The sequence below is a fragment of the Salvelinus sp. IW2-2015 genome, linkage group LG27 (assembly GCF_002910315.2).
Source record: "Salvelinus sp. IW2-2015 linkage group LG27, ASM291031v2, whole genome shotgun sequence".
Classification (NCBI taxonomy): Eukaryota; Metazoa; Chordata; class Actinopteri; order Salmoniformes; family Salmonidae; genus Salvelinus; species Salvelinus sp. IW2-2015.
The window spans coordinates 20,286,825-20,313,061 of record NC_036867.1 but is presented as its reverse complement, the minus strand read 5'-3'; the positions used below and the strand labels follow the sequence as shown (position 1 = coordinate 20,313,061).

At 42.6% G+C, this 26,237-nt stretch overlaps 1 protein-coding gene across 1 annotated transcript in view; it reads right to left on the bottom strand.

Annotated features, from left to right (window-relative positions):
• Positions 1–15,490: 15,490 nt before the first annotated feature.
• The window catches only part of LOC111953850 (E3 ubiquitin-protein ligase RNF152-like), a 111,399-nt gene continuing 100,652 nt past the window's right edge, over positions 15,491–26,237 (bottom strand). Inside the window, exon 2 of the mRNA XM_023973353.3 lies at positions 15,491–20,512. Within this exon, the coding sequence (XP_023829121.1) occupies positions 19,397–20,038 (642 nt within the window). The 5' untranslated portion in view covers positions 20,039–20,512 and the 3' untranslated portion in view covers positions 15,491–19,396. The remainder of the gene's footprint in view (positions 20,513–26,237) is intronic.

Sequence of the window (26,237 nt, the reverse complement as noted above, 5' to 3'; positions counted from 1 at the left end):
AGCCCAATTGACAAACCTAAACATAGAAACACATAACATAGACTGACCACCCCAACTCACGCCCTGACAATACTAACTAAAGACAAAACAAAGGAAAATAAAGGTCAGAACGTGACAAAAATGTGTTTAATTTAAGAAGATCCATTGTGGGTTTATTATTGCTCAATATAATTTGTGCCGATAAAAAACAGATACATGATCAAACTTGCAGATTTTTGATAGACTTAAAGGGGTAATCTGTAGTTTTTGGACTTACAAATTAATGATATATACCCACTGATTCGTGAAGAATATAACTTATAAATGCTTCATGAGCTTATTTAAACTGTCACACCCCATGAGATCCCAAAATATAACTTGTTTTTCTCTGATGCTTGGAAACATTATAAATGTAAACAAACACTGTATAGCCTCAAAACATGGTTAAAACAAAAACGTTGATATAATGGATAGTAAATCCTTGCTTTCGTAGCTCTGTCTATTAATCTGAGAGTGGTTATATTTCTCCACGCCCATACCTCATGTTTTTACCAAAACAGAGGCAAGGTAACCGCTTTGTTATTGTTTCATCTGTGGATTTGCCCTTCAAACAGCTGCAAATAATCTAGATATCAGTGTCTCCAATAAAAACAGAAACAATATACCTATAGCAAATGCAATTACAACCTTTTGGTAGTGCTCAAAGCATGCCATTCCATGAGAGCAGCATTTTATTTTCAACTCGAAGTAATGAGACCCCCATGACAGCATAATCATAAACTAGAGAGTAGGCCAATAAGTCCTCCGTTTTTGGGTTATGCTCAGGTAAAACAATTTGACTAACCTCTACTTCCATATTTTCAAGTCCTATTCTTGAAGATCAAGGGGTATTAAATGAATTGGAATGACTGGAAATCTGACAGACAGTTTTTTTTCTTCTGTAAAAACATAACCTAATCATATTATTATCTGTAGTAGAAAGTAGTGCTGAGGGATTAGCGCTTGTTGAGGTCAGTTCAGTTTTGAGTCGATTATTAAATAATAATCACGGTTTTCAATTTCGGTTTTGATTATTTATTTTTATACATTAAAAAATGCACTGTGCATTTGTCACGTTCTGACCTTAGTTCCTTTTTTATGTCTTTATTTTAGTTGGTCAGGGCGTGAGTTGGGGTGGGCATTCTATGTAGTTTTTCTATGTTTTGTTCTGTTGTTATATTTCTATGTGTTTGGCCTAGTATGGGTCTCAATCAGAGGCAGGTGTCAGTCGTTGTCTCTGATTGGGAGCCATATTTAGGTAGCCTGTTTTCTATTGTGTTTTGTGGGTGGTTGTTTCCCCTTTTAGTACCATACGGGACTGTTTCGGTTGTTTGTTTGGACTTTTGTTATTTTGTTCAGTGTTCTGTTGATTTATTGAATATCTCATTATGGACATTTACCACGCTGCACATTGGTCCGATCCTTGCTACTCCTCCTCAGACGAAGAGGAAATCTGTTACAGCATTACATGGGTTGAATGCTGTAACAACACAGAATAAAATATGTATAAAGTCCCATTATGGTAGTGACTGCCCATTACTGCTGATAACTTATTAACCATAATTTATTCACATTACTTTACATTAATCAAATATTTAATTTGCTATGTACTGTATATTAAATCGTATTAGGTCTATTTCTTGACTTTCTTTTTTTCATTCCAAGTCATCGTCTTTTAGTAGGCATACTTTTATGACTGCTGAATACCAACTATCAATCACTTAGATCATGTATTTTCAGGTAGAGATACCTCACGAAGTATCTGCTCTTTATCCCTCTCGATCATGCATTCCTTTATCTCTTCTCTTGGTCTCCTTGTCTGCCCCACACAGACCGGACTAGTAAGCTCGCAATGGATTTTGGTCATTGTAGTTAATTACCACATTTTCCTCACTGAACTATGTAGAATATTGGCCTGTTGGAAAGTACAACTCCCTACTACATCGTACAGTTTGGGCTCGATCTGATTTATCTCTAAAGAAACGATTTAGTTCTCTCGTCAATAGTTATTGAACCAAGCATGCCATGACAATGAAAATGTAACATTCTGAATAAGGGGAGGATGGAGAACAATTGACACTTTTTTGTGTGAATTTTAGATTTTTTTTAAAGATAGAAATACGAATACAGAATACGCCATTTTCATTGTTATGGCATGCTTGTTTCGATAGCTATTAACAACAGAAAACTGAATATCCAATATAAAACTAACTTTACCTAGGCCGAACGACCGGCTCTCTAAAAAAGTTAGGTTAAACATACTTTCCTTTGGAAATTTTGAGCAGCTGAAGGACACACTGCACAGACAACCGGTAGATGAAATTTTTACATTTTATTCAACATTCTGGTTTATATGTAACATTTTCACGATTTTGCAGGAATTACTTTCAGGCTGTATACACCAACTGATTGTGTATTACAGATGGATCAATTACAGCCTGATCAATCTGACTACATCCATGGCTAATTTAGCAAAGGGACAATTTTAGCTGGCTAGCTAGCCACCGGAAGACAACGACACAATGAGATGCAAATATTCTATTTTTTTTCTGTCAATGACTTGAAATGTCAAGTTTTAATGTCACGTGAAATGCCTTTCTTTCAATAATTTTTGCCTTTGTAATGATTGATATGAAACCAAATCCAAATCCCTTGACACTTATTTTTGGTACAGCAGAACTATTCACAGTTGAGCTCATTCAGTTTAGCTCAATGCCAATTGGCTATTCATTTAGAAAAACTATTTTCAAGAGAGGCCAAATGCTCGCTGGCTTCCCTTGCTATTGAATTAAACGCTATGGGCGGCAACAATGTCATACTTTTTTGGGCCAGACAGCATCAGATACATGGGCTAAACATACTGAGACATACTCTGTTTCGCTTGCTCGGATGCTTTCTCCAGTGAGATACATTTAGCCAATTGTGAATTGAAAGAAAATTATTGAACACAGAGAGGAAAAAGACAAATCCTTTTATTTTGTTTATATTTTTTTATTGGTAAAATTTTCTGTGAAATCTGGCTTCCCTTGGCACCATGAATACACACCACAGCTTAAAAGCCCAATTGACCTTTGTTTGGTTAGGTCCAGCCATTGTTCATAAGAGATCAAGCTGATGGATCAGGTAGTAGTGTTGACGATAGGGGTTTGTACCAAAAACTATTGTTTGTTATCTCACACTGTCACATGTAATGAAAGTTGCGTATTTATCCCTGTTCAAGCAAGAGTTCATATTATCTTGACCAGGTCGCAGTTGTAAATGAGACCTTGTTTTCAACTGGCCTAGCTGGTTAAATAAAGGTGAAATAAAATTAAAAATAAAAACTATTTATGTGTTAGCAATAGTGCTTATTTACATTCATGCTTAGATTGAGTGATTCTTATGTTGGGTGTCTTATGTTAGGTGTTCATACAATTGTTCATAGAGAAACAACTAAATTGGATGTTCTGAGTCCATGTCAATACTTAAATGGAAGAATGGAATAAAACTAACAAATGTAGATTTTTGAGTGTAATTTCCTTTTAATTGCGCTTCTGGCCCTTTAATTGCCCATATAATGAGGAATGTGCCTTCTAATGAGATGGTCTAGGTATGGTTCTGTACTGCTGCAAAGTTGGCAAAGTTTTCAATTAACAAATAAAAGATAGAAATTGTATACTTACTAATGATATACTTCTGCCAGGTAAGCCTACTTTGCAGTTAACATTTCAGTGAGAAGGTTTTGGGGAAAGTACTGGCTACACACAAAGTGATAATCAAACGTGTGCACCACACAGACAGACAGAGGCAATATTGTTGGATATAATTGGCAGATATTGTGGTAGGTTTGGCTTTTTAAGCCAATAGTCGTTAACCAGGTGTTGGATAATGTCAATGTTGCCTTGATTAAATAGTAGCTAGGAGCTTGCGGCGTCTGATACTTATGAGATTTGTTTATGACAGTTTGCAGAGGAAAATGTGAAAATTGCCATGTACTTTCAGAATTGTTTGGCAAGCTACTCGTAGGTGGGCTGCGAAAAAACTAGTAGCTCGCGATCGACCTGTTGGATACCCATACTGTTTACTGTTCAGTTTGAGAAGGAGAGTGCGAAGAGGAGGAGGACCGGAGGTCAACTTTGATAGCTTGCTACTAATATAATTGATTTTATTAAAAACAATACTTTTCTTGCCCATAATGTATTTTTCAGAGTTATTGACCTCACAATAACCCAGATTCTAGTAATTTACATTGTTGTGCTGAAAGTTGAAGCAGCAGCTGCGGCACAATCAATCTGAAGTTGACAGCTCATGGTGGTATAAGTCATTTAAACATTTTAATTTTAATGAGACTTTACTAATAACAAGAGGGCTTTGTGTTGGAGCCTGTTTCTTCCTATTTAAGAAATAAGACGTCGGCCTACCTGTTTGACAGACAGGCTGCTATATTCTTAGATGTGTCAGTCAATCTGACACAAGCTACTTCCGGCGCCGATAGAGATGGCAGCCTCGCTTCGCGTTCCTTGGAAAATATGCAGTATTTTGTTTTTTTACGTGTTATTTCTTACATCGGTACCCCGGGTAATCTTAGGTTTCATTACATACAGTCGGGAGGAACTATTGAATATACGATTAACGTCAACTCACCATCGTTCCTACCAGGAATATGACTTTCCCGAAACGGATCCAGTGTATTGCCTTCCACACAATACAATGGATCAGATCCCAGCCGGCGACCCTGGGCGACGCCGAAAAGGGAAAACGTGGGCGGTCTCGTGGTCAGGCTTCGGAGACGGGCACATCGCGCTCCACTCCCTAGCATACTTACTCGCCAATGTCCAGTCTCTTGACAAATAGGTTGATGAAATCCGGGCACGGTAGCATTCCAGAGAGACATCAGGATTGCAACGTGCTCTGCTTCACGGAAACATGGCTAACTCAAGGGACGCTAACGGAGCTCGGTGCAGCCAGCTGGTTTTCTCCATGGCATCGCGCCGACAGAAACAAACATCTTTCCGGTAATAAAGGGGCGGGGGTATGCCTTATGATTAACGAGAAGTGGTGTGACCATCATAATAACCACAAGAACTCAAGTCGTTCTGTTCACCTGATCTAGAACTCCTCACAATCAAATGTCGACCGCATTATCTACCAAGGGAATTCTCGTCAATCATAATCACAGCCGTATACATTCCCCCCCAAGCAGACACATCGATGGCCCTGAACGAACTTTATCTGACTCTTTGTAAACTGGAAACCACACACCCTGAGGCTGCATTCATCGTAGCTGGGGATTTAAACAGGCTAATCTAAAAACAAAACTCCCTAAATTCTATCAGCATACGATTGTGCTACCAGGGCTGGAAAAACACTGGACCATTGCTACACTAATTTCCGCGACGCTTACAAGGCCCTCCCCCGCCCCCCTTTCGGAAAAGCTGACCACGACTCCATTTTGTTGATTCCCGCCTACAAACAGAAACTCAAACAACAAGCTCCCGCCGCTCAGGTCTGTTCAACGCCGTGGTCCGACCAATCTGAATCCACGCTTCAAGACTGCTTCGATCACGCGGATTGGATATGTTCCGCATCGCGTCCAACAACAATATTGACGAATATGCTGATTCGGTGAGCGAGTTCATTAGGAAGTGCATTGACGATGTCGTACCCACAGCAACGATAAAACATTCCCAAACCAGAAACCGTGGATTGACGGCAGCATTCGCGTGAAACTGAAAGCGCGAACCACTGCTTTTAACCAGGCAAGGTGACCGGAAGCATGACCGATACAACAGTGTAGCTATTCTCTCCGCAAGGCAATCAAACAGGCTAAGTCTCAGTACAGAGACAAAATCGAGTCGAAATTCAACAGCTCAGACACAAGAGGTATGTGGCAGGGTCTACAGTCAATCACGGATTACAAAAAGAAAACCAGCCCCGTCGAGGACCAGGATGTCTTGCTCCCAGACAGGCTAAACAACTTTTTGCCCGCTTTGAGGACAACACAGTGCCACTGACACGGCCCCCTACCAAACTGCGGGCTCTCTTCACTGCAGCCGAGGTGAGTAAAACATTTAAACGTGTTAACCCTCGCAAGGCTGCAGGCCCAGACGCATTCCAGCCGCGTCCTCAGACATGCGCAGACCAGGTGGCTGTGTTTACGGACATATTCAATCAATCCTTATCCCAGTCTGCTGTTCCACATGCTCAAGAGGGCCACCATTGTTCCTGTTCCCAAGAAAGCTAAGGTAACTGAGCTAAACGACTATCGCCCCGTAGCATCACTTCCGTCATCATTAAGTGCTTTGAGAGACTAGTCAAGGACCATAATCACCTCCACCCTACCGGACACCCTAGACCCACTCAATTTGCTTACCGACCCAATAGGTCCACAGACGACGCAATCGCAACCACACTGCACACTGCCCTAACCCATCTGGACAAGAGGAATACCCATGTGAGAATGCTGTTCATCGATTACAGCTCAGCATTTAACACCATAGTACCCTCCAAACTCGTCATCAAGCTCGAGACCCTGGGTCTCGACCCCGCCCTGTGCAACTGGGTCCTGGACTTCCCGACGGGCCGCCCCAGGTGGTGAGGGTAGGTAACAACATCTCCACCCCGCTGATCCTCAACACTGGGCCCCACAAGGTGCGTTCTGAGCCCTCTCCTGTACTCCCTGTTCACCCACGACTGCGTGGCCATGCACGCCTCCAACTCGATCATCAAGTTTGCGGATGACACTACAGTGGTAGGCTTGATCACCAACAACGACGAGACGGCCTACAGGAGGAGGTGAGGGCCCTCGGAGTGTGGTGTCAGGAAAAATAACCTCATACTCAACGTCAACAAAACAAAGGAGATGATTGTGGACTTCAGGAAACAGCAGAGGAGCACCCCCCTATCCACATCGACGGGTCAGTAGTGGAGAAGGTGAAAGTTTTAAGTTCCTCGGTGTACACATCACGGACAAACTGAATTGTCTCACCCACACAGACAGCGTTGTGAAGAAGGCGCAGCAGCGCCTCTTCAACCTCAGGAGGCTGAAGAAATTCGGCTTGTCACCAAAAGCACTCACAAACTTCTACAGATGCACAATCGAGGCATCCTGTCGGGCTGTATCACCGCCTGGTACGGCAACTGCTCCGCCACAACCGTAAGGCTCTCCAGAGGGTAGTGAGTCTGCAGAACGCATCACCAGGGGCAAACTACCTGCCCTCCAGGACACCTACACCACCCGATGTCACAGGAAGGCCATAAAGATCATCAAGGACAACAACCACCCAAGCCACTGCCTGTTCACCCCGCTATCATCCAGAAGGCGAGGTCAGTACAGGTGCATCAAAGCAGGGACCGAGAGACTGAAAACAGCTTCTATCTCAAGGCCATCAGACTGTTAAACAGCCACCACTAACATTTAGCGGCCGCTGCCAACATACTGACTCAACTCCAGCCACTTTAAAATGGGAATTGATGGAAATTATGTAAAAATGTACCACTAGCCACTTAAGCAATGCCACTTAATACAATGTTTACATACCCTACATTACCCATCTCATATTTATATACTGTACTCTATATCATCTACTTCATCTGCCATCTTTATGCAAACATGTACCACTAGCCACTTTAAACTATGCCACTTTATGTTTACATACCCTACAGTACTCATCTCATATGTATATATACCAGTACTCTATACCATTACTGATCTGCCATGCCGTTCTGTACCACCACTCATCCATATATCTTTATGTACATATTCTTTATCCCTTCACACTTGTGTGTGTGTGTGTAAGGTAGTAGCGTGGAATTGTTAGGTTAGATTACTGTTGGTTATTACTGCATTGTCGGAACTAGAAGCACAAGCATTTCGCTACACTCGCATTAACATCTGCTAACCATGTGTATGTGACTAATAAAATTTGATTTGATTTGATTTGATTTGATTTGATTTTTGATTTGAATCTCTCCACCCACCATGCACTCTTGAAATATGCTACCTCTGTGCCAACGAAGGGCTGTTAAGTTAAAACCAAGACTCTTCATTTAAATTTTTTATTTTATTTATTTAAATAGGCAAGTCAGTTAAGAACAAATTCTTATTTACAATGATGGTTTAACCCCGGCCAAATCTGTACGACGCTGGGCCACTATAGGTCTCCCAATCACAGCCAGATGTGATACAGCCTGGATTCGAACCAGGCACTATAGATGGCACTGAGATGCAGTGCCTTAGACCGCTGCGCCACTCGGGAACGTAATTGAGGGAGTATGGGAGGGTATGCCATAGGTCTCCCTTTTACTTAAGAAAATGGCAAAAAGCACCAGCCTACCCCTTGCTATTTTAAGATTTTGCAGAAAATAAAACGCATCCGATTATATAAAGTGGTTAGGGTTAGGGTCTATAAAAACGCTTTGGTCTTTGATGCTTTCTGTAAGAAACAAGCTGCAAAATAATTTGTTTCTTTGACATTGAGGCTTACTTTGCTTGGGAAGGAATCTAATTCTGTCACTACCAAATAATGAAGCTATTCACTTTCTGTACAATAGAAGATGTTGAAATCCAGACAGCTTTTAGGGAAACACTCTCATTGGGTCAATCCATGGAAAAAGAGTAGCCAGCTGTTGAAGCTTACATTTTTCAGTGTCGGTCGACCTACTCTGTCTGGGCTGATACGATGCGACAATAGATTCATGCAGTCTTTTTATTATAATGGAGATCTTTCCACCCCTACTCTTGTCCACGGTGATTTGCGAACTCGCAACTTTCTGGCCCTCAGCCCTGTGTGTTGTCGATATTTCTACGTTGCAATGTAATGCTTCCAGGACGATGAACAGTTTCTAAAATTGCATATCTAAGGCTCTGGTCTGTCGAAGAAGTGAGGGTAAACGGTAGACATGTTCTCTGCTATCCACTTTGTTTTCATTATTATTTTGGGTATAGGAGAGCGTCACTTGTTTTTTTCCCAAAGGTTCAGGGAGGGTTTAGGTCAAATATATTTTGCTGAAGGGAGGGCCATCCATTTTCATTTCAGAGAGGGACGACTTTCTCAATGTAACCCTTATTCTAAATAACGTTCACTCCCTTATTACATTTACTGATAATTACTATACTATTTCTAGTCACCATTATGTTTGTTTATTTTTTTATATCTCGTTTTGAGGTCTATTTACATGGATCCTCAGGAGATTCTCAATTGTACAAAAGCCTGTCCTGTCCTCGACTCCTCCATCCTCCTCTCCTCTGTGACCAGGAAACAGGTAAGTGTTTGTTGAGTGGTCGAGGAGAGTGTCAATTCGTTAATTAATAGGCGAACAGAGAAGTGGACTCCACTCCTGGATAGCCTCCTCTCGCCGAAGACACTCATGAGTATCCTTTCACCGGCTAGAGCGGAAGTTTTTTTCAAATCTGCCACCCCCCTTAGAATCAGCTGTTTCCTCTAAGGAGAAAATAATGCACATATTTAAAAACGATGTGCTACTTTTGCTTTTATCTACAAAATATCTTGCACAACTAGCTAAATTAGATATCACTTATATACTGTATTTTGTGATTCCTCCTCTGTAAACATCAACCCAATTTAGATTCTCCCCTCCTGTAGGCTAGTTAGGCCTATGGCCTATGTAACCATTTCCGGTTTCAGGCTATTTACGACGTTTCGGCCATTTTCTCTGGTCGAGAGGGCTGGACAGTATAGACAATGTTCTGCTGTTGCTGTATCTCTGTTTTTCTAGTGTTTTGGCATTCTGTCTTTGTAGCCGTTAAATCAAAAGAATATATACATATGTCACATGCTCCAAATACAACTGGTGTAGACTTTACTGTGAAATGTTTGCTTACTAGCCCTGCCTAACAATGCAGAGTTTAAAAATAATAATACAAATTAAATAGTAACACAAGAGAAACAAAATGAAATAGACAAGAATGGGGCTATGTACAGGAAGTGCCAGTACCAGATCAATATGCTAATACGAGGTATTTGAGGTAGATATGTACATGAAGGCAGGGTACAGTGACTAGGCATCAGGAAAGATAATAATATGAGTAAAATAAAGAACAGAGTAGCAAGACCAAATATGTGTAAAAGTGTGGTGTGTGTGTGTTGTGTGTGTGGTGGTGTGTGTGTGTGTTGTGTGTGTGTGTGTGTGTGTGTGTGTGTGTGTTGTGTGTGTGTGTGTGTTGTGTGTGTGGTGTTGTGTGTGTGTGTGTGTGTGTGTGTTTGTGTGTGTGTGTATACAGTGCATTCGGAAGTATTCATACCCCTTGACTTTTTCCACATTTTCGTACATTACAGCTTTATTCTAAAATTGTTTAAATTCATGTTTTTCCTCATCAAACAACACACAATACCCCATTACGATAAAGCGAAAACAGTTTTTTAGATATTTTTCCACATTTATGAAAATTTAAAAACGGAAATATCTTATTTACATAAGTATTCAGACCCTTTGCTATGAGACTCGAAATTTAGCTCAGGTGCGTCCTGTTTCCACTGATCATCCTTGAGATGTTTCTACAACTTGATGGAAGTCCACCTGTGGTAAATTCAATTGATTGGACACTATTTGGGAAGGCACACACCTCTCTATATAAGGTCCCACAGTTGACAGTGCATGTTAGAGCAAAAACCAAGCCATGAGGTGGAAGGAATTGTCCGTAGAGCTCCGATATATGATTGTGTTGAGGCACAGATCTGGGGAAGGGTACCAAAACATTTCTGCAGCAATGAAGGTCCCCAAGAACACAGTGGCCTCCATCATTCTTAAATGGAAGAAGTTTTGAACCACCAGACTCTAACTAGAGCTGGCGTCCCGGCCAAACTGAGAAATCGGGGGAGAAGGGCCTTGGTCAGTGAGGTGAACAAGAACCCAATGGTCACTATGACAGAGCTCCAGAGTTCCTCTGAGGAGATGGGAAAACCTCCCAGAAGGACAACCATCTCTGCAGCACTCCACCAATCAGGCCTTTATGGTAGAGTGGCCAGATAGAAGCCACTCCTCAATAAAAGGCACATGACAGCCCATGAGAAACAAGATTCTCTGCTCTGATGAAACCAAGATGGAACTCTTTGGCCTCAATACCAAGCGTCACGTCTGGAGGAAACATGGCACCATCCCTAAGGTGAAGCATGGTGGTGGCAGCATTATGCTGGGGAATGTTTTTCAGCGGCAAGGACTGGAAGACTAGTCAGGATTGAGGGAAAAATTACTCGAGGCTGAAACCACTGTCAAAGATGCTTCAACAAATTGCTGAGTAAAGGGTCTGAATACTTATGTAAATGGGATACTTCAGTTTATTATCAATACATTTTCAAAAATGTTTGCTTTGTCATTATGGGGTATTGTGTGTAGATTGATGAGGGGAAAAAAACAATAATACATTTTAGAATAAGGCTGTAAAGTAACAAAATGTGGAAAAAGTCAAGGGGTCTGAATACTTTCCAAATGCACTATATGTAGTATATGTAAATGTATTTTGGATTTGTGTGGGAATGTCAATGTAGTGTGTGTGAGTGTGTGTGTGTGTATACACGGTATATAGTCTAGTGAGTCTGCGTATGTTCAGTGCAGATAGTATGGGTACCATTAGTTTACTATTTAGCAGTCTAGCTACTTAGCAGTCTTATGACTTGGGGGTTGAAGCTGTCTCGGAGCCTGTTGGTCCGAGAGCCGATGCTACAGTACCGTTTGCCGGATGGTAGCAGAGTGAACAGTCTATTCGTTGGGTGGCTGGTGTCTTTGTCGGGCTTTCCTCTGACACCACCTAATATAGAGGTCCTGGATGGCACGGAGCTCATCCCCAGTGATGTACTGGGCTGTTCACTCCACCTTTTGTAGTGCTTTACCATACTAAGCAGTCCAGATGCTCTCGATAGTGCAGCTGTTGGGGCGGTATGTGAATTGGAGTGGGTCTAGGGTGTCTGGGATGATGGTGGTGATATGTGTCATGACCAGCCTTTCAAAGCATTTCATAATTACAGATTTGAGTGCTATAGGGCGATAGTTATTTAGGCAGGTTACCTTGTAGCTCTTGGGAACAGGGACAATGGTGGTGCGTTGAAACATGTTAGGATTACAGACTGGGACAAGGGGAGATTGAAAATGTCAGTTAAGACACTTGCTAACTGGTCTGTGCATGCTTTGAGAATGCACCCTGTTATTCCGTCTGATTGTTAACCTTTTTAAACTTTTGCTCACATCGGCCACGGATAGTGAGATAACACAGTCATCTGGAAAAACAGGGGCTTTCACGCCATGCACAGTGTTATATTCCTTGAAGTGAGTATAACAGGCATTTTGCTCATTTGAGGGTTACCCTTTGTAATCTGTTATCGTCTGCAAGCCCTGCAACATACGACGAGCATCGGAGCCAGTGTAATAGGATTGCACCTTCTCCTACATTGTCCTTTTACATGTTTGATGTCTCGTTGGGGGTAGTAGTGGGCTTTCTTGTATGCATCCATGTCCTTGTCCCGTTCCTTGTAAGCATTAGCTTCTGGCCTTTAGCCCAGTGAGGATGTTGCCTGTTATCCATGGTTTTTGGTTTGGATATGTTCTTATAGTCACTGTGGGGATGACATTGTCTATATACGTATTGATGAAGCCCATGATTGTTGTGGTAAGTTCCTCAATGCTATCGGATGAATCCCGGAACATATCCCAGTCTGTACTAGCAAAACAGTCTTGTAGCCTTACGTCTGCTTCGTCTGACCGCTTCCGTATTGAGCGAATGACTGGTGCTTACTGTTTAAGCTTTTGTTTGTAAACAGGAAGCAGGAGAATGGTGTCATTGGTCAGATTTGCCGAAAGGAGGACAACGGAGGGCCTTGTATGCGTTTCTGTGGGTACGATAAAAGTGGTCTAGAGTTTAAGCGCATTTAGTGGCGCGGGAGACATGATGGTAGAAATGAGGTAGGATGGTTTTAAGTCTCCCAGCGTTAAAGTCTCCGTCCACCAGAAACGCTGCCACTGGGTGAGCGGTATCTTGTTTGTTTATGGCTCCATACAGTTTGTTGGGTGTTGGCTTGTGGAGGGATGTAGACAGCTGTGATAATTACGGATGAGAACTGTCTTTGAAGACAAAAAGGGTCTGCAGCTTACCATGAGGTATTCTATATCAGGTGAGCAAAACCTTGAGATTTCCTTCCCACTTGAAGCTGCACACCAGTTGATATTTATAAAAAAACACACTCCTCCTTTAGACTTCCCCGAATCCGGCGTCTGATCCTGCCGCTGCATGGAGAATCCACGGTGTACTACGTGCATAGCGTCATCTTCCAGCCACATTTCAGTAAGACATATAATATTTCAGCTTTTCAAGTCTCACTAATAGCAGACTCTCAAACTAAGCTCTTCCATCTTGTTCTCGAGTGACTGAACATTTGCCAATAGAACAGAGGGGAGCCCCATTTCTCTTCGCCTCAATTTCACCAGGATTCCACCTCGTCTCCTGCGTCTATGCCTGCAGTGTTTCGGTAGCCCATTGAACAAATTAATAAGGTCTGGTATGAACAGTGGAACAGCTGAGTTGGAAATTAAGTCATATTTAAAGTCGAAATTGAGGTTAGTAGCTGTCGATCTGATGTCCAGAGTGCTTGGCGGTCATATGTGATAATAATATGAACTTTCTGTGCAAAAAAAGTAAAGATAAACATGATAAATGTCACTAAATAGCTAAGTTGGGTTGGAACTTGTAACATGTCACCCTTCTCCGTCGGCTTCACCTTTTTGTTAGGCTGCTCTTTTTGTGGACTAGTCTTTCGTATTCGCTAGTCATTTTTGTTAGGTTGCTACAGTAAGTATCCTAGTCTTTGTAGCCTATTGCCCTGTCTGCTTGTCTATACAAAAATGTTTTAACCTTTATTTAACTAGGCAAGTCAGTTAAGAACAAATTCGTATCTTCAATGACGGCCTACCAAAAGGCAAAAGGCCTCGTGCGGGGACGGGGGCTGGGATTAAAAATAAAAATATATAAAAATATAGGTCAAAACACACATCACGACAAGAGAGACAACACAACAATACATAGAGACCCAAGACGACAACATAGCATGGCAGCAACACATGACAACACAGTATGGTAGCAACACAACATGACAACAACATGGTAGCAACTCAACATGGCAGCAGCACAACATGGTAGCAGCACAAAATATGGTACAAACATTATTGGGCACAGACAAAAGCACAAAGGGCAAGAAGGAAGAGACAACAATACATCACGCAAAGCAGCCACAACTGTCCGTAAGAGTGTCCATGATTGAGACTTTGAATGAATAGATTGAGATAAAACTGTCCAGTTTGAGTGTTTGTTGCAGCTCTTTCCAGTTGCTAGCTGCAGCGACCTGAAAAGATGAGCGACCCAGGGATGTGTGTGCTTTGGGGACCTTTAACAGAATGTGGCTGGCAGAACGGGTGTTGTATGTGGAGAATGAAGGCTGCAGTAGATATCTCAGATAGGAGGGAGTGAGGCCTAAGAGGGTTTTATAAATGAGCATCAACCAGTGGGTCTTGCGTCGGGTATACAGAGATCACTAGTTTACAGAAGAATATAGAGTGCAGTGATGTGTCCTATAAGGAACATTGGTGGCAAATTTGATGGCCAAATGGTAAAGAACATCTAGCCGCTCGAGAGCACCCTTACCTGCCGATCTATAAATTATGTCTCCATAATCTAGCATGGGTAGGATGGTCATCTGAATCAGTGTTAGTTTGGAAGCTGGGGTGAAAGAGGAGCAATTACGATAGAGGAAACCAAGTCTAGATTTAACTTCAGCCTGCAGCTTTGATATGTGCTGAGAGAAGCACAGTGTACCATCTAGCCATACTCCCAAGTACTTGTATGAGGTGACTACCTCAAGCTCTAAACCCTCAGAGGTAGTAATCACATCTGTGGGGAGAGGGGCATTCTTCTTATCAAACCACATGACCTTTGTTTTGGAGGTATTCAGAACAAGGTTAAGGGCAGAGAACGCTTGTTAAACACTAAGAAAGCTTTGTTGTAGAGCATTTAACAAAAAATCTGGGGGAGGGGCCAGCTGAGTATAAGACTGTTTAATCTGCATATAAGTGGATGAGAGAGCTTCCTACTGCCTGAGCTGTGTTGTTGATGTAAGTTGAGAAGAGCGTGGGGCCTAGGATCGAGCCTTGGGGTACACCCTTGTTGACAGGCAGTGGCTGAGACAGCAGATGTTCTGACTTTATACACTGCACTCTTTGAGAGAGGTAGTTAGCAAACTTGACCTTCAACTATTTATTTTGCCTTGAATACCTAGACAGAAAATGTATACATGTCTTCACTATCAAGTTTGCACTGTGGGCTTACAAGCACTGTAAGTAAAACCATAATATTTCTTCACGCTTCTCTGTCTGCTGTTCAACTCTGTGCCCCCAACTAACTAGGCTGCTGGGTCTGTTATTCGTTAGAGTATTAATTGATTAAAAATAACAAATAGTTGTTGAAAAAATAAATAAGAGAAAAGAGTGCTGGTTAATTTCATATGGTTTATTTAATAGATCACTGAAACAGCTGTGTTTTTCTGTCAACCCTGACACAAACAGAAACTACTATAGGAAATGTACATCACTGACTGACAAACACACAAGCAGACTGACAACCCTAGGTCTCCTTCCCTCTCTCATAATCATACAGTACAGGTGTTCTAGGGGTAGAAATGTGAGTACATGTATCCATCGTTTGTGTCCTAATTGGCTCCCACTTTCCTATATAGTGCACTACTTTTGACGAAGGTTCATAGGGCTCTGGTCAAAAGTAGTGCACTATATAAGGAATAGGGTGCCATTTGGGACACACATCTACTCAGGGACGCAGTGCAAAAATCCCCATTCTAATGCTTCATAGCTTCATCAAACGTTGTGCACAGACACCTTTTGTAACTATATTATTTGACATTCCTCTTTACCTTCATTTGCATATGAGACCACAACCTCTACTAACTCCATCCAAGCAACATCACATCATGCATTGCATCTTTTAACAATGGATCTATTGGCAGTACAACAGGGATTTCCAACACATTGAGCCCATTGGTTCAAGTCATTTGACTGGCTGTCAGTATTATTACATCAAACAACACTGATCTAAAGCAGTGGTGGCTGGTGCCACTTTAAAACCGACGACAGGCCCATTGTAATGGCTGGAATGGAATACATGGAAAGGTAACTTTCCATTCCAATCTATGAGCCATCCTCCCCTCAACAGCCACCGCTGACCTAAAGAAATCTTTTGGCCAGTAGACCTTAAGATAAGGGGCTAGCTATGATGGAGACAGACACCCATAGGACTCTGGTCAAAAGTACAGCACTATATAGGGAATCGGTCGTTTTTTGGGAACCAAACCAAAGCCTGGCTGGGTGTGAGGCCTTGAGTTGTGTCCATATTAACTACCCACTGGGCACACATGTTAGTTCAACATCTAATTTTGATTTACATTTGGTAAATTCAACGTGAAATCAATGACAAAATGTCACCAGGTCATTGGATTTAGGTTAAAAGTTGGATGAAAAAAATCTAAAATGTCTTTAAGCTGATGACTTTTTTTCCAAATCAAATCAGTTTTCCACGTTGATTCAAACAACATCGATTCAACTACTTTATGCCCAGTGGGTACTGTTTATGCTGTTTACTGCGGTATCTATCTACAGACAATGTAACTGAACTAGTCTGGTTTATTGTCACCATACATTTACAGCATTTTCAATACATCTTCAGTGTTTGTCTAATATAACAATACTCAGGGTGACTTATGTATCATTAGATCAATTAATCAATAGCTGACAATCAATTGCTCCTTTGCTGACTCATATGCACCACCTCAAAATGTCTGTTACAATAAGTGAAAAAGAAAGTTGTCAGCTATTGAGCCACCATGATGGAACCTCTGCATGACCTCTATTTCTGCATCCCAAACTGCACCCTATTCCCTATATAGTGCACTTTGGGGCCCTGGCAAAAAGTAGTGCACTTTAAAGGGAATAGGGTGCCATTGGCACATACACTTTGTCTATCCCTCCCCTCTAAACATCAAACAGAACTCCTGGACTGCTACTATGTTTGGCACTAATGTAACTCCATATTGGACTCCTTAAAAAGCCAGTCAGTAAGTGAGATGGCACAATCTCAGTTTAATAGCTAGCCTAAAAACCCAGTGCAATTATTCCTAGGTAAGAGCTAAACAGCCAATCCCCACAACCACTGAAGTCTCTAATTTCTACAACCTCCTCCCTTTTCTCTGGCTGTGATTGGTTCCAACCAGGATTTCTGGAAAAGCGGGGAATGTTGGGAAAGTTACTGGAATTTTGGAAACCTAACAAGGTGCCTAAATAACCCACTGTCTTTAGCACTGATCCTAGACCAGTCCAACCACATATTTACCAAACACTGTCCACCAAAGGTTCTAACCTGCTGCAATAAGAGTTGATTCTAGACCAGGCTACTATTACAGACAGACATAAGTAAACATGTAGAACACAAATAGAAAGAAGGACAACTAGGATAAATACAATCATTTTGTACATGGCTGCTATACAAAATTGTTCACCCTGTTTGTTTGTTGGTGTTTACACTCAATTGCTTTAATACAGTAGAAACTGGATCACAATAATTTTGGCAACAACAACAAAGACATGGGATGTGTCCCACATTGCACCTTATTCCCAATATAGTGCACTACTTTGACCAGGGCACTACCGGCCCCGGTTGAAAGTAGTGCACTATACAGGGAATGGTATGCCATTTGAAACACATAGAGAAGAAGAGAAACACCGGCATAGAAGAGAAAGTATTTAAAACGGTTCAGAAATCAATGCAATTAGCATTAAGACTGGGACTCCCCACCCGCCCACTCCTAACCCCTCCCAGCACCCACACTCCACCTCACTGTGAACCAACACCTCCCATACAAACATCAACTATAATATTAACCTAAAGGGAGATTGATAGTAGAGATAGAGTGTGTGAGCGTCATAGGATGCTTCCTAAATGGCACTCCGTTCCCTATATAGTGCACTACTTTTGACTGGTCAAAAGTAGTGCACTATATAGGGAACAGGATGCTATTTGGGACTTGAGAGAGACTTGAGAGAGTTCAATATTAAAAGCAATGACCATCTGTTCTCAGTGAAGGGCATTGGGGTTAGGCAAATAATTGTAAGACTCAACAGTAACTTAATCATTATTACTTTAGGCTGGCTGGCTACTGAATACATGTAGTGTGTGCTTTCTGTCAAATATAGGCTGGTTTATATGTATATAGCACAACACACAATCACATATTTCCCTGTTTTTGTGTTTAACACATTATTGATCAAAATACCAACACATACATACATACATACAGTACGGCATTACAAATTGGAGCAACAGTAAGTAAACACTGTTTTCAGAACGTTAGAGTGATTCTGAGAAAATAAGAAACACAGGCTTGCTTCCCAAATGGCACCCTATTCCCAATATCAAATAAAAAACACAGATTTGCAGATGTTATCTAAGGTGCAGCGAAATACTTGTTTATCAAGTGCACTATGTTTGACCAGAGCCCTATAGGCCCTGGTCAAAATAGAGCACTATATGAGGAATAGGGTGCCATTTTGGACACAGCCCACAGTGAACCACCACCACCAGTATTGATTGTTCAGTCACTTTATGAACAACACTTGGCCAAAGGTGGTTTGGTGGACTGTACATAGTTAATGTATACACTGCTAAATCGCAGCAAAGACAAAAGCAGCCTAGAAGCAGATCTGGATTTCAATTACTTGAAAAATCAATGTAAAATAAATCTGTGCCTGTTTAAACTTTCCTTGCTTAATAAACCAATAGAAAAGTCCCAAAACGCCAAACCCTGCCCACCTGTCACTCCAGACGGACTCAAGCAATCCCTTAAAGTTTTTGAAAAGATTGTTAAAGTATTTGATCCCAGGTCTGCCAAAAAGTCCTAACACTGTATATTGCAGCTCCAGCTGGAGATATGTACTCAGTACTGACACTTAGCTAAACAACATGATCACTGACTGAAGTAACTCTACTGACCACAGAAAGAAACAGACCAGGACATATCAGCCATGGTGAATTACCATAGGCCCCAGGTCCATAGGTCCACAGGGTACCCCAAATCAGAGGGAGAGAGTATTTGCATTTGTATCCAGAATAACTCCAAGTCAACAATTGGAGGCAAGTTTCTTTCCCTAGTTTGTTCGTGGTTGTCCTCTCTTTCTCTCTCCCTGTCACTCTCTGTGTGTCTGTCGGCAGTTACCTTGGCCAACCCTGATATGTGTAAAATCGCTTATTCTCGTCATAGTCCTGGCTGAGGAGGGGTGGAGCCACAGTAGGGGGTGGGAGGGGCATGTTAATTGACATGCCTTCTGGCCCCTCCCTTCAGCCGCAGGAGATGACAGTAAAGCGTTTAGAGATACAGGACATGTTGTGGAGCACGATTCCCAGGAGAAAGAGTAGGACGCAGGCTACCAGGATCACTGTACACACCCCGGACCACGTGGAGCCCTTCCCCCCTCCACCACCACCTCCCCCGACTCCCCTTCTCTCTGTCTCCTCCAGGCCTTCGAGACTCATCCCCAGACCCAGGGGCTGCAACTCAGGCATAGCCACCACCGCCACATCCACCTTCTGCTGCCCACTGCCACCTGGCAAGAACCGGCAGCCCAGTTCGCCGGGTAACAGTGCCCTTTCCTTGGCGACAGGCATGGGCAGCATGTAGCAGCCGTTGCTAGGCAGGCGGATAAAGACCGGCGTGTGCTCGGAGGCGTGCGGAATGGCGATAACGGTGATGATGTCGGGGTCGTCGGGGAGCTGGGAGACGGAAAAGCCGGCGGGGAGTTTGGTGACGCCGCGGCACCAGGGGCATCGGATCTCTTTCTGGCTGGACCTCATCTGGGTCAGGCACACGGAGCAGCACGTGTGTCTGCAGTCCAGCAGCTTGGGCCTCCGCCGCGGGCTGTAGTAGTTAAAACAGATCTGACACTCCAAGATGGAGTCCTGCGAGAGAGACAGAGTCTCCATTTTGTTATGGATTGTTATTATGGGTCCTTGATAGCCTGGTTGAGCAGACTGACCGTTGCGCTCACGTTTCGTTTCACTTACTATGAACAGAATAGGCTGGTTTCACAAGGCTAGTTTCAGAAGGAGGCGAGAACGAGAACTCTTATCCTATTGCGTAAACAAATGAAAAGGTGCTGGGAACCCTTTGTTGTAAAAGGCTGGTGTTTTGGTGTACTGCAACACAAACCAGGATGACAAAGAAGAACAGTCTCTTATTATTTGACTGTATTAGCAGAAAGCCAAATGGTATCAAGATCCTCTACAAGGGGCTTGAATCCTCCTCAGAGCAAAGCTGCGCTGTTTAAGTATGTAGCCTCTCCTGTGCTCTCCTCTCTGTGCTCTGCTCTGCGTCCCTCCGTGTGTGTCCTTCCACCCACCCGCCGTCTCAGTGTCGGTGTGATGTCACAGGACGATCAAGGTCACATGGTGGTTCATCTGTGAAACAAGAGAGAAGACAGCAGCATTATGGGCTGAAGAGGACCACGAGTCAGAGAGGGTTCAGATGTTAATCATCAGTTGTTAGAGCAGCTTACCGATCAATGTACCTGTACACAGCCAATCTGTAAATAGCACACCCAACTACCTCCTCCCCATATTGTTATTTATCTTCTTGCTCTTTTGCACCCTAGTATCTCTACTTGCACATCATCATCTGCACATCTATCACTCCAGTGTTAATGCTAAATTGTAATTATTTCGCCTCTATGGCCTATTTATTGCCTTACCTCCCTAATCTTCTACATTTGGTCAACTGTACATAGATTTTTCTATTGTGTTATTGACTGTACGTTTGTTTATGTGTGTTGTTTTTGTCGCACTGCTTTGCTTTATCTTGGCCAGGTCGCAGTTGTAAATGAGAACTTGTTCTCAACTGGCCTACCTTGTGAAATAAAAAAAATCTAAGCGTGTGTGTTTAGAAGTGGCATCACTTCTAACAGCAGGAGCATGTTGGCTTTGTGTGTGTCCCAAATAGCACCCTATTCCAAATATAGTGCACTGCTTTTGACCAGAGACTTGGGAAATGGGGAATAGGGTGCCATTTAGTAGGCAGCCTTTGTCTCCCTCATTTCCCCCTGGGCTGCGCGCCACACACACACACACTCAAACAGACACACACACACAACACTGGGTGAATTGTGATCGGGACACCCAATCACGGCTGGTTGTGATACAGACTTGATTCAAGCCAGCCTGGATTCAAACCAGGGTGATGTAGTGATGCAGTGCCTTTGACCACTGCGCCACCCGGAGCCCCAAGTGATTCATTCCATGTCATTTCAGCAAGCCATGACACCCACCATCTCAGATTGTTCTGAAATCGTTCCTGTACTTAGAAACAGGTAAGATTGGCATTTCTGAAACATTATTTTGTTTCAATTTGAAATGATTTCAGGGATATATAGATAATTGATTGCACCCAAATTGCCCATTTTAATTTACAGGATTCAGATAATATTAAATAAATATAGTACCCAACATCCGATTTGGAACAAACTTCATCCTACCAATGAGTAAGGCATGAGGAATAAAAATATTTGTCAAAAAGCAACCCACAGATCCCCCACGCCCCACGGCAATCCCACCTCAACAACCAGTATACAGTATCAGTTCTCAATACTTGACAAGTATTATAAAGATGCAGTTTGGAGCATTGTTTCTTTATACTATGTAATGTATTCCCTGTGAATCTGATGTTTTTTCCCCACTGTTCAGAGAAATTTGTCATTGAAGTCGTCTGCATTATTTACCATAAAGAAGTGTGGAAGTATCAGATTTTGATCACTAGATGCCGCTGTTGCTGCTATACCACCACTTTTCATCCATTTTGTTTGGGCTCTTAAGTGTTTATTAAACAGATCACAACATTTCTTTGCAACTTTGGATTGAAAACCAATAGATTTTGCTCATGGTGTAAATAAATGGTGTGGTCATCCTCACAATTCAAGCCAGTCCTCCATGAAAGCAAATTAGTTTGTCCTTCTCTTAGCAGCCTGCTTTCATGGAGGACTTGAAATGTGAGGGTGAAGGAAATGTTGTGATCTGTTTAATACCCCATTAGTTTGCACAGCCTCTGTGAAAGTTTGTTTTGGTTTTTCTTACTCACAAACTTCATCTTGCATAATCATATCAGCCATGTTAGTTAATCCATGTACATTTGCAGATGATTAGGTTCTGTCAAAATATTGCTGTTAAAATGCTAATGAGGATCTCTTCCTACGCTTTATTTTCCTGTGAGTTGGGAGTGTGAAATGAGGTTTGGACTCAAAGTAAATAGAGATTTTTCTTTCCTCTTCCATCTCTAAGCCTTATAGGGACACTGTAGCTTGTACGGTATTGGCCACATGTCTTAGTAACTGAGGTAGTGTCTACACTTGACCCTTACATGCAACTTCTGCTATCAGAAAACAAATATTGCGTTGAAAAGAAGGGTCTAGACGCACAAACGTCGCTTTGTGGTCTGATTGTGTTCAGATCTGACTGACCACTTCATGAGATGGTCAGGGTTGCATTGTGTGCGGACTTCTCCTCAGTCTGGACACAATCAGGCTACCGAAAGCACATACAGTGGGAGACTTCATCAGCACTCCTCCTCCCACAAGTCTCCAGAAAACGTGTGGTTTGGGACCGAGAGGTACCTTTTCATTGTAACGTTGGAGGAAATACGTTCCTATCGTGTGAGGAATGAAAACCTACAGGATGGTAGCTGTCCAGGAACGAGGTTGGAGAGCTCTACAGTCATGTCAACAGTATTGCCAAGTTAGATCTTGTCAAGTTAAACCCCTCAGCTCTTACACCTGTTTGTTCCCACGTTGTAATGGACTTGCATCCATTGTTGTCCCAAAAAAGTTGTCCCAAATGGCATCCCATTCCCTATAGGCCCTGTTCAAAAGTAGTGCACTAGTTAGGGAATAGGGTGCCATTTGGGATACAAAGGTGTCTGACTCGTTAGGTTGCTAAATCCATTGTTAACACAACCCATTTGGAGTGGTTAGCATCCCCCCCCCTCTTATCCTCTCTCCCTCAATCCCTTCCCAGGCAAAAAAGTTGGTCCTGACGCGATACCCGCTTCTCTCCTCACTATCCGCGTGACCTAGTTTCTCTAAATCATTCTGCGTTCTCTACCACCATGTCAAAGTCAAGTCAAATGCAGAAAAATCTGTAATTTTAAAGTTGAAGGGGATGAGAGAGAGGGCGGAGAGACTGATGGAGAAGAAGAGGGAGAGAAGAGGCAGATGAAGAGAGAAAGATGAAGAGAGCCCTGCCTTTGAGGGGTAAGACAACCAGGGGTATTAGTAAAAACCCTTCCTAAAATAAGGATTAGCTTTGATCTGGCAGAAATTCTTTGTGATTCAATATTCCCATACACCCACTATTCCACTCTTCTCTCCTTACCTCCTTCATCCACATCCCTCTCCCCTCTATTCTCTGTTATTTACCCTCTCACTCGCTCCCTTTCTCTGACATTATAGTTCTGTGACTCATTTTCCCATTACACCTAGTGTGGGAGAGAACACACCTCACTGACACTGAGCAGAAATATAGTAGCTATGACAAATCTAATTCCTAAACATCCTATAGAAAACCCTCAAAAGCAACTGTGAATGAATTTGAAAAAGTCTTAATATAAGCCAAGGTTTGGTCCATCATATCATATGACTGTGCAAGGAAGGGAATATGATTTAGTAATGATGGTGAGTGCCCTACTCGTGCCCCTGGCCCCTCTTCACAGCCCTTCTGGCCCCTGGGACCATCTGAAAGGACAGACACACTCCCTCAGCTGAGAGGGGTTGTAACACACAAACACACTCTCTGTCCCTCCAGTCTCCCCTGTCTCGCTCCACAGCAAGGACAATCAGCAGAGGGAAGAAAGTTCACTCCTCCTCACTGACAGCTGCTGAAAATAAGCAGGGACACACACACATTCTCAAAAATGATAAACTTGTTGGAGCAAGTCAGAGAGGGTGAGGAATGTAGCAGGGGAGGAAGACAAAAGAAGAGAGGAGGGGAAGGAAAAAGAAACCCAGGTTATTAACACCTATTACCTTCAGAAACAGAGGACCAAGTTTGAGTCCAATATGGCACACCATGTCCCTATTTCCCTTATTCGTCAAATGCTTCGTAAACAACAGGTGTAGACTAACAGTGAAACGCTTACTTACGGGCCCTCCTGACAATGCAGAGAGAAAGAAAATTGAGAAATAGAAAAGTAAAACACGTAATAATGAATACAAGATGAATAACAATAACTTAGCTATATACGCAGGGTACCAGTACTGAGTTGATGTGCATGGGTGCGAGGTAATTGAGGTAGATAAGTACATATAACTAGGAATAAAGTGACAGATAATAAACAGTAGCAGCAGCACATGTGATGAGACAAAAAACGGTGCAAAAAAGGACTATCAATGCAGATGGTTAAAGAGTTAACCAAATAGCTACCCAGACTAACTATACTGAACAGGAATATAAAGGCAACATGCAACAATTTCAAGATTTTACTGAGTTACAGTTCATATAAGAAAATCAGTCAGTTTAAATAAATTCCTTAGGCACTTATCTATGGATTTCACATGACAGGGCAGGGGCACAGCCATGGGTGGGCCTGGGAGGGCATAGGCCCACCCACTTGGGAGCCAGGCCCAGTCAATCAGAATGAGTTTTTACCCACAAAAGAGCTTTATTACAGACATAAATGCTCCTCAGTTTCCTCAGTTGTCTGGTCTCATACGATCCTGCAGGTGAATAAGCCAGATGTGAAGGTCCTGGGCTGGCGTGGTTACACATGGTCTGCGGTTTTTAGTCCGGTTGGATGTAATGCCAAATTCTCTAAAATGACGCTCGGCTTATGGTAAAGAATTTAACTTTCAATTATCTGGCAACAGCTCTGGTGGACATTCCTGCAGTCAGCATTACAATTGCACGCTCTCACAAACTTGAGACATCGGTGGCATTGTGTTGTGTCACAAAACTGCACATTTTAGAGTGGCCTTTTATTTTCCTCAGCATAAGGTGTACCTCTGTAATGTTCATGCTGTTTAATTAGCCTCTTGATATGCCACACCTGTCTGGTGGATGGATTATCTTGGCAAAGTAAAAATCCTCACTAACATAAATGCAGAACATTTGAGAGAAATATGTTTTTTGTGTGTATGGAAATATTCTGGGATCTTTTATTTCAGCTCATAAAACATGGGACCAACACTTTACATTTTGTTCAGTATATTTAGCAGTCTTATGGCTTGGGGGTAAAAGCTGGTGTGAACGACTTAACACAGGTACTAAGAAAAAAAACTCTGGCAGAGAGTCAAACTCTTACTCTCTGTACATTGAAACTAGGAGGTTAGTTGACATTACAAGGCATGAGGCTAGGTCTAGGACAAACCCTTGACTGAGTTATCAAGTACTTTTACGCTCCACACTCACTCCTATGTTAATCCTCCACTCAACAATTAATCTCAATTACACTCCATTTTTCTTACACACCGCAAGTTAAAGCACACAGGCGAACAGAGAAGACGCATCGAAGGAGGCATCTCGATTCTGAAAAGTGTATGTGTGTTTGTGTGTGTCCAGGACAGATGGAATCCCTGATAGAGGCCTGTGCAGCAGACCGCTGTAGGACACATTATGCCAATTTCCAGCTTGAGGAGCCAGTCTCCATCAGCACACACACACACGCGCACACAGAGTCCCCATCAGCAGTACGAGAGCCTACCAGGCATCGGTACTATCTGGGCTCTGGCCCACACACCCACATGAGTGTGACCAACACATACACACTCCACTACCTCTGGGATACATCAGTGAAACAGCTGAAGAGGCGGAGGTGTGTGTGTGTGTGTGTGTGTGTGTGTGTGTGTGTGTGTGTGTGTGTGTGTGTGTGTTGAAGGTGGTGTGTGTGTGTGTGTGTGTGTGTGTGTGTGTGTGTGTGTGTTGTGTGTGTGTGTGTGTGTGTGTGTGTCCTGGAGAGGGAGGTGATCATAAATCTCTTGAGGAGCGTTTGCAGTCTCCTTCCACACGCCAATATTTGACAAGTTTCTTGGCTACCTTTCCTTTTGAACACACCCGGGTGGAAAACTGGACAGACTAGATACAACAATAGAGCCATACTTATTAATTGAATGTCTCAGCTGGCAAAATTTCCATAGAAATTTCCATC